The sequence below is a fragment of the Oncorhynchus mykiss genome, chromosome 23 (genome assembly GCF_013265735.2).
Source record: "Oncorhynchus mykiss isolate Arlee chromosome 23, USDA_OmykA_1.1, whole genome shotgun sequence".
Taxonomy (NCBI): Eukaryota; Metazoa; Chordata; class Actinopteri; order Salmoniformes; family Salmonidae; genus Oncorhynchus; species Oncorhynchus mykiss.
The window spans coordinates 2,847,501-2,860,000 of NC_048587.1; the positions used below are offsets into that span (position 1 = coordinate 2,847,501).

A 12,500-nucleotide genomic window follows, 5' to 3' on the forward strand; every position below is an offset into this window, starting at 1 on the left:
CAAACCACGTTACTGTAGTCTACTGACAACAAACCACGTTACTGTAGTCTACTGACAACAAACCACGTTACTGTAGTCTATTGACAACAAACCACATTACTGTAGTCTACTGACAACAAACCACGTTACTGTAGTCTACTGGCAACAAACCACGTTACTGTAGTCTACTGACAACAAACCACGTTACTGTAGTCTACTGACAACAAACCACGTTACTGTAGTCTACTGGCAACAAACCACGTTACTGTAGTCTACTGACAACAAACCACGTTACTGTAGTCTACTGGCAACAAACCACGTTACTGTAGTCTACTGACAACAAACCACGTTACTGTAGTCTACTGACAACAAACCACGTTACTGTAGTCTACTGACAACAAACCACGTTACTGTAGTCTACTGACAACAAACCACGTTACTGTAGTCTACTGACAACAAACCACAAAAAAAAGTAATTATAAGCAGCGCCTTTTGATTGTGTTCTCTTTAAGAGTTATCACAACCTGCATGATTATAGCTAACCAAAGAAGCCATCTGCCAATTCAACATGCAACACCTTCTATTGACATATAGTTATGTTAGGTTTTATTTTCATCGTGTTACTGTAGTCTACTGACAACAAAGCGCGTTTGAAAAGCCCTCACTGTCGGTGTTCCTGCCGGCCGGAAATCTTTACCAGTGTGTCTGGACTACCTACCCTTCCTCTTTGAAGCAGGTTACTGTAGACTACTGACCACGTTACTGTAGTCTACTGACCAACTTACTGTAATCTACTGACCACATTACTGTAGTCTACTGACCACGTTACAGTAGAATACTGACCACATTACTGGAGTCTACTGACCACGTTACTGTAGAATACTGACCACATTACTGGAGTCTACTGACCACGTTACTGTAGAATACTGACCACGTTACTGTAGAATACTGACCGCGTTACTGTAGAATACTGACCACGTTGCTGTAGAATACTGACCATGTTACTGTAGAATACTGACCACATTACTGTAGTCTACTGACCACGTTACTGTAGAATACTGACCATGTTACTGTAGAATACTGACCACATTACTGTAGTCTACTGACCACGTTACTGTAGAATACTGACCAACTTACTGTAAGTCTACTGACCACATTACTGTAGTCTACTGACCACGTTACTGTAGAATACTGACCACATTACTGGAGTCTACTGTCCACGTTACTGTAGAATACTGACCACGTTACTGTAGGCTACTGACCACGTTACTGTAGAATACTGACCACATTACTGTAGTCTACTGACCACGTTACTGTAGAATACTGACCATGTTACTGTAGAATACTGACCACGTTACTGTAGTCTACTGACCACGTTACTGTAGAATATTGACCACGTTACTGTAGAATACTGACCACATTACTGTAGTCTACTGACCACATTACATAGGTTACTGTAGTCTACTGACCACGTTACATAGGTTACTGTAGTCTAATGACCACGTTACTGTAGAATACTGACCACGTTACATAGGTTACTGTAGGCTACTGACCACGTTACATAGGTTACTGTAGTCTAATGACCACGTTACTGTAGTCTACTGATCACATTACATAGGTTACTGTAGTCTACTGACTGTATTCTACTGACCACGTTACATAGGTTACTGTAGTCTACTGACCACATTACATAGGTTACTGTAGTTTACTGACCACGTTACTCTAGTCTACTGACCACATTACATAGGTTACTGTATTCTACTGACCACGTTACATAGGTTTCTGTAGTCTACTGACCACGTTACTGTAGGCTACTGACCACGTTACATAGGTTACTGTAGTCTACTGACTGTAATCTACTGACCACGTTACATAGGTTACTGTAGTCTACTGACCACGTTACATAGGTTACTGTAGTCTACTGACCACGTTTACTGTAGTCTACTGACCACATTACATAGGTTACTGCAGTCTACTGACCACGTTACATAGGTTACTGTAGTCTACTGACCATGTTATTGTAGTCTACTGACCACATTACATAGGTTACTGTAGTCTACTGACGACATTACATAGGTTACTGTAGACTACTGACCACGTTACATAGGTTACTGTAGACCACTGACCACGTTACTGTAGACTACTGACCACGTTACATAGGTTACTGTAGTCTACTGACCACGTTACTGTAGACTACTGACCACATTACATAGGTTACTGTAGTCTACTGACCACGTTACATAGGTTACTGTAGTCTACTGAGTGTAATCTACTGACCACGTTACATAGGTTACTGTAGTCTACTGATCACGTTACATAGGTTACTGTAGTCTACTGACCACGTTACATATGTTACTGTAGTCTACTGACCACGTTACTGTAGTCTACTGACCACGTTACATAGGTTACTGTAGTCTACTGACCACGTTACTGTAGAATACTGACCATGTTACTGTAGTCTACTGACCACGTTACTGTAGTCTACTGACCACGTTACATAGGTTACTGTAGTCTATTGACCACGTTACATAGGTTACTGTAGTCTACTGACCACGTTACATAGGTTTCTGTAGTCTACTGACTGTAATCTACTGACCACGTTACATAGGTTACTGTAGTCTACTGACCACGTTACATAGGTTACTGTAGTCTACTGACCACGTTACATAGGTTACTGTAGTCTACTGACCACGTTACATATGTTACTGTAGTCTACTGACTGTAATCTACTGACCACGTTACATAGGTTACTGTAGTCTACTGACCACGTTACTGTAGAATACTGACCATGTTACTGTAGTCTACTGACCACATTACTGTAACCTACTGACCACGTTACATAGGTTACTGTAGTCTATTGACCACGTTACATAGGTTACTGTAGTCTACTGACCACGTTACATAGGTTACTGTAGTCTACTGACTGTAAACTACTGACCACGTTACATATGTTATTGTAGTCTACTGACCACGTTACTGTAGTCTACTGACCACGTTACATAGGTTACTGTAGTCTACTGACCACGTTACTGTAGTCTACTGACCACGTTACATAGGTTACTGTAGTCTACTGACCACGTTACATATGTTACTGTAGTCTACTGACTGTAATCTACTGACCACGTTACATAGGTTACTGTAGTCTACTGACCACGTTACTGTAGAATACTGACCATGTTACTGTAGTCTACTGACCACGTTACTGTAGTCTACTGACCATGTAACATAGGTTACTGTAGTCTATTGACCACGTTACATAGGTTTCTGTAGTCTACTGACTGTAATCTACTGACCACGTTACATAGGTTACTGTAGTCTACTGACCACGTTACATAGGTTACTGTAGTCTACTGACCACGTTACATAGGTTACTGTAGTCTACTGACCACGTTACATATGTTACTGTAGTCTACTGACTGTAATCTACTGACCACGTTACATAGGTTACTGTAGTCTACTGACCACGTTACTGTAGAATACTGACCATGTTACTGTAGTCTACTGACCACGTTACATATGTTACTGTAGTCTACTGACTGTAATCTACTGACCACGTTACATAGGTTACTGTAGTCTACTGACCACGTTACTGTAACCTACTGACCACGTTACATAGGTTACTGAAGTCTATTGACCACGTTACATAGGTTACTGTAGTCTACTGACCACCTTACATAGGTTTCTGTAGTCTACTGACTGTAATCTACTGACCACGTTACATAGGTTACTGTAGTCTACTGACCACGTTACATAGGTTACTGTAGTCTACTGACCACATTACATAGGTTACTGTAGTCTACTGACTGTACTCTACTGACCACGTTACATATGTTACTGTAGTCTACTGACCATGTTACTGTAGAATACTGACCATGTTACTGTAGTCTACTGACCACCTTACTGTAGTCTACTGACCACGTTACAGTGGTTACTGTAGTCTACTGACTGTAATCTACTGACCACGTTACATATGTTACTGTAGTCTACTGACCACGTTACTGTAGTCTACTGACCACATTACATAGGTTACTGTAGTCTACTGACCACATTACATAGGTTACTGTAGTCTACTTACCACAATACATAGGTTACTGTAGTCTACTGACCACGTTACATAGGTTACTGTAGTCTACTGACCACATTACATAGGTTACTGTAGTCTACTGACCACGTTACTGTAGTCTACTGACCACATTACATAGGTTACTGTAGTCTACTGACCACGTTACATAGGTCACTGTAGTCTACTGACCACGTTACTGTAGTCTACTGACCACATTACATAGGTTACTGTAGTCTACTGACCACATTACATAGGTTACTGTAGTCTACTTACCACGATACATAGGTTACTGTAGTCTACTGACCACATTACATAGGTTACTGTAGTCTACTGACCACATTACATAGGTTACTGTAGTCTACTGACCACGTTACTGTAGTCCACTGACCACGTTACATAGGTTACTGTATTCTATTGACCACGTTACTGTAGACTACTGACCACGTTACATAGGTACCCCCTCAGGTCTGGGGACAGACATGGCTAGATTTCCTGGCGGTTGTCCTGGTCCTGGACCCTCAGTCCTGTCCTGGTCTGATCTAGTCCTGTCCTGCACCCTCAGTCCTGTGCTGGTCTGATCTAGTCCTGTCCTGGTCTGATCCAGTCCTTTCCTGGTCTGATCTAGTCCTGTCCTGGACCGTCAGTCCAATCCCGGTCTGATCTAGTCCTGTCCTGATCTGGTCCTGTCCTGGTCTGATCTTGTCCTGTCCTGGTCTGATCTGGTCCTGTCCTGGTCTGATATAGTCTTAGCCTGGTTTGATCTGGTCCTGGTCTGATCTACTCCTGTCCTGGTCTGATCCAGTCCTTTCCTGGTCTGATCTAGTCCTGTCCTGGACCGTCAGTCCTGTCCCGGTCTGATCTAGTCCTGTCCTGATCTGGTCATGTCCTGGTCTGATCTGGTCCTGTCCTGGTCTGATCTAGTCCTGTCCTGGTCTGATGTAGTCCTGTCCTGGTCTGATGTAGTCCTGTCCTGGTCTGATGTAGTCCTGTCCTGGTCTGATCTAGTCCTGTCCTGGTCTGATCTAGTCCTGTCCTGGACCCTCAGTCCTGTCCTGGTCTGATCTAGTCCTTTCCTGGTCTGATCTAGTCCTGTCCTGGACCCTCAGTCCTGTCCTGGTCTGATCTAGTCCTGTCCTGGTCTGAGTAGTTGTTCTGGTGTGATTAGGACAGAGAGGGTGGAGTAGGTGTTCTGGTGTGATTAGGACAGAGAGTGGAGGGAGGGAGAGAGGAGGGGTGGCAGGAGAGAGGGAGAGAGAGGGGAGGGGGAGAGAGGGGAGGGGGGGGTAATACTTGAATGGACATTCTTGTGAGGAATGTCACCAGATGAGGTCTGTCAAATTTTGTTGTGTGTTTCTGCAGTTAGAGAGGGCAGGGAAGGAGAGGGAGAGGGAGAGGAGAGGGGGAGGAGAGGGAGAGGAGGGGAAGGAGAGGGAGAGGAGGGGGAGATGAGAGGGAGATAAGGGGGAGGAGAGGTTGAGGGAGAGGAGGGGGAGGAGAGGGGGAGGGGAGGAGAGGGGAGAGGAGAGGGAGAGGAGGGGAGGAGAGGGAGAGGAGAGGGAGAGGAGAGGGAGAGGAGAGGGAGAGATGCATGGGGAGGTTGGCGGAACAGGGGAGGAGGGGTGAGGTTGGAGGAATGGGGGAAGGGTTGCTGTAGATCAGCAGGGGGGTGATGAACTCTGCTTTATCTCCGGTGGAATGCTGTTCTCCCCTCGCTGGATGGTAGCTGGCTGGTTGATGTGAACTTGCTCTAGTTTCTACGTTGTAACGCCTCCTTTCTTCTGCGTCATCTCTCTCTAACGTCCATTAACACTCTGCATCGTGACTCCCCTGGACGGCTAACTCTACAAACCTACCCATCATAGCTGCAATATTGGTTTCTAACTTTAGAATGGGTGTTGTTGTTTTTTTAAAGTTGAACACGTTGTTTTCACTGCTTAAACCATTGCTTTGTAGTCAGTGACTAAACAAGTGTAGTGTGAGTAACTGAGTAGCCACGTGGCGGATGTGTCCTGTCAGCTGTGTGTCCCTTGGCAGAGCAGAGCAGGGGATAGGACAGTGGAACAGGCCTTCAGGCTTCTGTTGATCTGCTAAAACAGCCTGTCTGCTCTGTAGACACTCCTACAGGACCTGCTTTCAGGGGTTAGAGCATGGCTGTTCCAGTTAGGACAGCAGAGAGAGAGGACTGGACTAGAGGAATGTAGGGGGAGGGGGCTGTCTAACTAACTGGAGAGAGAGGACTGGACTAGAGGACTGTAGGGGGAGGGGGCTGTCTAACTAACTGGAGAGGAGGACTGTGACTTGTAGACTGTCTAACTAACTGGAGAGAGAGGACTGGACTAGAGGACTGTAGGGGGAGGGGGCTGTCTAACTAACTGGAGAGAGAGGACTGTGACTTGTAGACTGTCTAACTAACTGGAGAGAGAGGACTGGACTAGAGGACTGTCTAACTAACTGGAGAGAGAGGACTGGACTAGAGGACTGTCTAACTAACTGGAGAGAGGGGACTGGACTAGAGGACTGTCTAACTAACTGGAGAGAGAGGACTGGGCTAGAGGACTGTCTAACTAACTGGAGAGAGAGGACTGGACTAGAGGACTGTCTAACTAACTGGAGAGAGAGGACTGGGCTAGAGGACTGTCTAACTAACTGGAGAGAGAGGACTGGACTAGAGGACTGTCTAACTAACTGGAGAGAGAGGACTGGGCTAGAGAACTGTCTAACTAACTGGAGTGAGGGGACTGTGAGCTGTGGACTGTCTAACTAACTGGAGAGAGAGGACTGGACTAGAGGACTGTCTAACTAACTGGAGAGAGAGGACTGGGCTAGAGGACTGTCTAACTAACTGGAGTGAGGGGACTGTGAGCTGTGGACTGTCTAACTAACTGGAGTGAGGGGACTGTGAGCTGTGGACTGTCTAACTAACTGGTTGCTGTTATGTCAGGTGAGGATGCGATGACAGGCGACACGGATAAGTACCTGGGACCCCAGGACCTGAGAGAGCTGGGAGACGACTCTCTGCCCCAGGAGGGTTACATGGGCTTTAGCATTGGAGCACGCAGCGCCAGGTACCACACCCACTACCCACTACACTCTGACATGCTGTGGTACTGTGTATAATAATGTATAATGGGTTTGATATGGACCATCCATATCTGTAGATATGTTCCTAAGGTACATCCAGTTGATCATGTGATACAGGATAGGACAATGTACATCGTTTTCCAGACAACCCTAACCCTATCACAATCAACACTGATTTCTTAGTATGAGCAGGGCAGCAATCACTTATCTAATAACGTTCATGTAGGAAATATGACCTAGAATTACTTCTGTTCTGCCTCTGGTTCAGTAACAGGAAGGTTCAGTAACCCCAGAAAGGAAGGTTCAGTAACCCCAGAAATGAAGGTTCAGTAACCCCAGAAAGGAAGATTCAGTAACCCCAGAAAGGAAGGTTCAGTAACCCCAGAAAGGAAGGTTCAGTAACCCCAGTTATCACTTCCAGTTGAAAGGAAGGTTCAGTAACCCCAGAAAGGAAGGTTCAGTAACCCCAGTTATCACTTCCAGTTGAAAGGAAGGTTTAGTAACCCCAGTAATCACTTCCAGTAACAGGAAGGTTCAGTAACCCCAGAAAGGAAGGTTCAGTAACACCAGAAAGGAAGGTTCAGTAACCCCAGTTATCACTTCCAGTTGAAAGGAAGGTTCAGTAACCCCAGAAAGGAAGGTTCAGTAACCCCAGAAAGGAAGGTTCAGTAACCCCAGTTATCACTTCTAGTTGAAAGGAAGGTTTAATAACCCCAGTTATCACTTCCAGTTGAAAGCAAGGTTCAGTAACCCCAGTTATCACTTCCAGTTGAAAGGAAGGTTCAATAACCCCAGTTATCACTTCCAGTTGAAAGGAAGGTTCAGTAACCCCAGTTATCACTTCCAGTTGAAAGGAAGGTTCAATAACCCCAGTTATCACTTCCAGTTGAAAGGAAGGTTCAATAACCCCAGTTATCACTTCCAGTTGAAAGGAAGGTTCAGTAACCCCAGTTTCAGAGAGCATCAGTGTTTAACATCAGTGTTTAACACAACTCAGAGCATCAGCCCAGGTCCATTACAACCACAATGCATTTCTGCTTTGTCCTCTCACATTTGTTGCTTTCAATATCTTCTGTTTTGTACTTTTCCCCCATTTCAAACTCGTACCTCGTCCCATAGCCCTAAGGTCTGCAGGTAAGATGGGATGACATTTTTCCAGATGTCAAACTTTACTTCCTAGATCCCCAGCCAACCATCACAACTACATCAATCACTGTGTTGTGATGTCTCATTGATTTGTTGTACTCCATCTTACTGAATGGACAGTTTGCTCATGATGCTTTTAACTATGTCCTTTCATTTGACTTCCAATGAGTTGTGATGTATCAGTATTGTGTCTGTTGGATGTAGTCTTTCTGCAGTCATGCTGCCTCTGCTTGGTTCAGTCTATCAGTATTGTGTCTGGTGGATGTAGTCTTTCTGCAGTCATGCTGCCTCTGCTTGGTTCAGTCTATCAGTATTGTGTCTGTTGGATGTAGTCTTTCTGCAGTCATGCTGCCTCTGCTTGGTTCAGTCTATCAGTATTGTGTCTGGTGGATGTAGTCTTTCTGCAGTCATGCTGCCTCTGCTTGGTTCAGTCTATCAGTATTGTGTCTGGTGGATGTAGTCTTTCTGCAGTCATGCTGCCTCTGCTTGGTTCAGTCTGTTCAGTTGAGATGCTGCATCCCTTTGGTTTGGACTGATTCTTTATCTAACTTGAAGGGATTTGTGTTAATGTGACCATCTCTACCAAAGTAGAGACCACGGCACAGTGTCTTTAGACAGTATTCACACCCTTTGACTGTTTCCACGTGTTGTTTTGTTACAGCCTGAATTTACATTAAGTTTTTGTGTCGTCGGTGAGTGGATAAACCGCCTCTACCATCCGTTCTATTGGCCAACGTGCAATAACTGGAGAATAAACTGGATGATCTACGATCGAGATATCGTACTAACGGGACATTAAAAACTATAATATCTAATGTTTCACCGAGTCGTGGCTAAACGCCGACACAGAGAATATAGAGCTGGCCGGGTTATCTGTGCATCAGCAGGACATAGCAGCTACGCCTGGTAAGACGAGGGGTGGAGGTGTGTGTCTATTTGTCAATAACAGCTGGTGCGCGATGTCTAATATTAAATAAGTTTTGAGGTATTGCTCACCTGAGGTAGAATACCTTATGATAAGCTGTAGACCACACTATTTACCAAGAGAGTTCTCATCTGTACTATTCGTAGCAGTCTATTTACCACCACAAATCCGTGCTGGCACTAAGCACACACTCAACCAGCTGTATAAGGCCACTCAACCAGCTGTATAAGGCCACTCAACCAGCTGTATAAGGCCACTCAACCAACTCTATAAGGCCATAAGCAAACAAGAAAATGCTCATCCAGAAGCGGCGCTCCTAGTGGCCGGGGACTTTAATGCAGGCGAACTTAAATCAGTTTTACCAAATCTGGCAAATCTGACCATAATTATTTCCTTCTGATTCTTGCTTATCAGCAAAAACTAAAGCAGGAAGTACCAGTGACTCACTCAATACGGAAGTGGCCAGATGACGCGGATGCTACGCTACAGGACTGTTTGGACTGGAATATGTTCCAGGATTCATCCAATGGCATTGAGGAGTACACCACCTCAGTCACCGGCTTCATCAATAAGTGAATCGACGACGTCGTCCCCACAGTGACCGTACGTACATACCCCAACCAGAAGCCAGGGATTACAGGCAACATCCACACCGAGCTAAAGGCTAGAGATGCCGCTTTCAAGCAGCAGGACACTAATCCGGACGCTTATAAGAAATCCCGCTATGCCATCAGATGAACCATAAATCAGGCAAAGCGTCAATACAAGAATAAGATTGAATCCTACTACACCGGCTCTGACGCTCGTCGGATGTTGCAGGGCTTGCAAACTATTACGGACTACAAAGGGAAACCCAGCTGCGAGCTGCCAAGTAACGCGAGTCTACCAGATGAGCTAACTGCCTTTTATGCTTGCTTTGAGGCAAGCAACACTGATGCATGCATGAGAGCACCAGCTGTCTCCGTAACCGATGTAAGCAAGACCTTTAAACAGGTCAACATTCCCAAGGCCGCTGGGACAGAAGGATTACCAGGACGTGTACTCAGAGCATACGCAGACCAACTGGCAAGTGTTTTCCCTGACCGAGTCTGTAATACAGACATGTTTCAAGAACACCACCATAGTCCCTGTGCCCAAGGAAGCGAAGGTAACCTTCCTAAATGACTACCGCTCCGTAGCACTCACGTTGGTAGTCATGAAATGCTTTGAAAGGCTGGTCATGGCTCACATCAACACCATCATCCCAGACACCCTGGACCCACTCCAATTCACATACCACCCCAACAGATCCACAGATGACGCAATCTCAATCGCACTCCACACTGCCCTTTCCCACCTGGACAAAAGGAACACCTATGTGAGAATGCTGTTCATTGACTACAGCTCAGCGTTCAACACCACAGTGCCCATGACGCTTATCACTAAGCTGGGACTAAACACCATCCCCCTGCAACTGGATCCTAGACTTCCTGAAGGGCCGCCCCCAGGTGGTGAGGGTAGGTAGCAACACATCTGCCACACTGATCCTCAACACTGGGGCCCCTCAGGGGTGCGTCCTCAGTCCCCTCCTGTACTCCCTGTTCACCCACAACTGCGTGGCCAAGCACGACTCCAACATCGTCATTACGTTTGCTGACAACACAAGAGTGGTAGACCTGATCACTGACAACGATGAGACAGCCTATAGGGAGGAGGTCAGATACCTGGCTATATGGTGCCAAGACAACAGCCTCTCCCTCAATGTGAGCAGGACAAATGAGCTGATTATAGGACTATAGGAAAAGGAGGGCCGAAAAGGCCCCCATTAACATCAACGGGGCTGAAGTGGAGCGGGTCGAGAGTTTCAAGTTCCTTGGTGTCCTCATCACCAACGAACTATCATGGTCCAAACACACCAAGACAGTCGTGAGGAGGGAACGACAACAGTATTTGATTTGGACTTTTTCCACTTTTTGTTACGTTACAGCATTTTTTCTAAAATATATTAAATACATTTTCTTATTCATCAATCTACACACAATACCCCATAATGACAAGGTGAAAAGAAGTCTTAAAAAATCTTTGCAAATATATATAAAATAAAAATAAAAACGTATTTACATAAGTATTCAGACCCTTTGCTATGAGACTCAAAATTGAGCTCAGGTGCATCCTGTTTCCATTGATCATCCTTGAGATGTTTCTACAACTTGATTGGAGTCCTCCTGTTGAAAATTAAATTAATTGGACATGATTTGGACAGGCACACACCTGTCTATATAAGGTCCCACTGTTGACAGTGCATGCCAGAACAAAGCCATGAGGTCGAAAGAATTGTCCGTAGAGCTCCGAGACAGGATTGTGTCGAGGCACAGATCTGGGGAAGGGTACCAACAAATGTCTGCCGCATTGAAGGTCCCCCAGAACACAGTGGCCTCCATCATTCTTAAATGGAAGAAGTTTGGAACCGCCAAGACTCTTCCTAGAGCTTGCCACCCGGCCAAACTGAGCAATCGGGGGAAAAGGACCTTGGTCAGGGAGGTGACCAAGAACCTGATTGCCACTCTGACAGAGCTCCAGAGTTCCTTTGTGGAGATGGGAGAACATTCCAGAAAGAAAACCATCTCTGCAGCACTCCACCAATCAGACCTTTATTGTGGAGTGGCCAGACGGAAGCCACATAACAGTTTGCCTATAGGACTCTCAGACCATGAGAAACAAGATTCTGTGGTCTGATGAAACCAATATTGAACTCTTTGGCCTGAATGCCAAGCATCACGTCTTGAGGAAACATGACAACATCCCTACGGTGAAGCATGGTGTTGGCAGCATCATGTCTGGAGGAAACATGACAACATCCCTACGGTGAAGCATGGTGTTGGCAGCATCATGTCTGGAGGAAACATGACAACATCCCTACGATGAAGCATGGTGTTGGCAGCATCATGTCTGGAGGAAACATGACAACATCCCTACGGTGAAGCATGGTGTTGGCAGCATCATACTTTGGGGATGTTTTTCAGCGGCAGGAACTGAGAGACTAGTCAGTATCGGGGGAAAGATGAACAGAGCAAAGTACAGAGAGATCCTTGATGAAAACCTGCTCCAGAGCGCTCAGGACCTCAGACTGGGGTGAAGGTTCCAAGACAATGCAGGAGTGACTTCGGGACAAGTCTCTGAATGTCCTTGAGTGGCTAAGCCTTGAACCTGATCGAACATCTCTGGAGAGACCTCAAAATAGTTGTGCAGTGACATTCCCCATCCAACCTGACAGAGCTTGAGAAGATCTGCAGAGAAGAATGGGAGAAACTCCCCAAATACAGGTGT

The 12,500-nt window shown here is 45.6% G+C and overlaps 1 protein-coding gene across 12 annotated transcripts in view; it reads left to right on the forward strand.

Moving 5' to 3' along the window:
• Window positions 1–12,500, forward strand: part of LOC110510594 (ankyrin-3) — a 203,377-nt gene that overhangs the window by 127,289 nt on the left and 63,588 nt on the right. For 10 of the 12 annotated variants that reach the window (XM_036960367.1, XM_036960357.1, XM_036960359.1 and 7 more), the window contains one exon: window positions 6,984–7,107. In XM_036960367.1, the coding sequence (XP_036816262.1) occupies window positions 6,984–7,107 (124 nt within the window). Of the gene's footprint in view, window positions 1–6,983; window positions 7,108–8,242; window positions 8,258–12,500 lie in introns of all 12 variants that reach the window. The other 2 variants (XM_036960356.1, XM_036960366.1) reach the window with 1 other exon arrangement.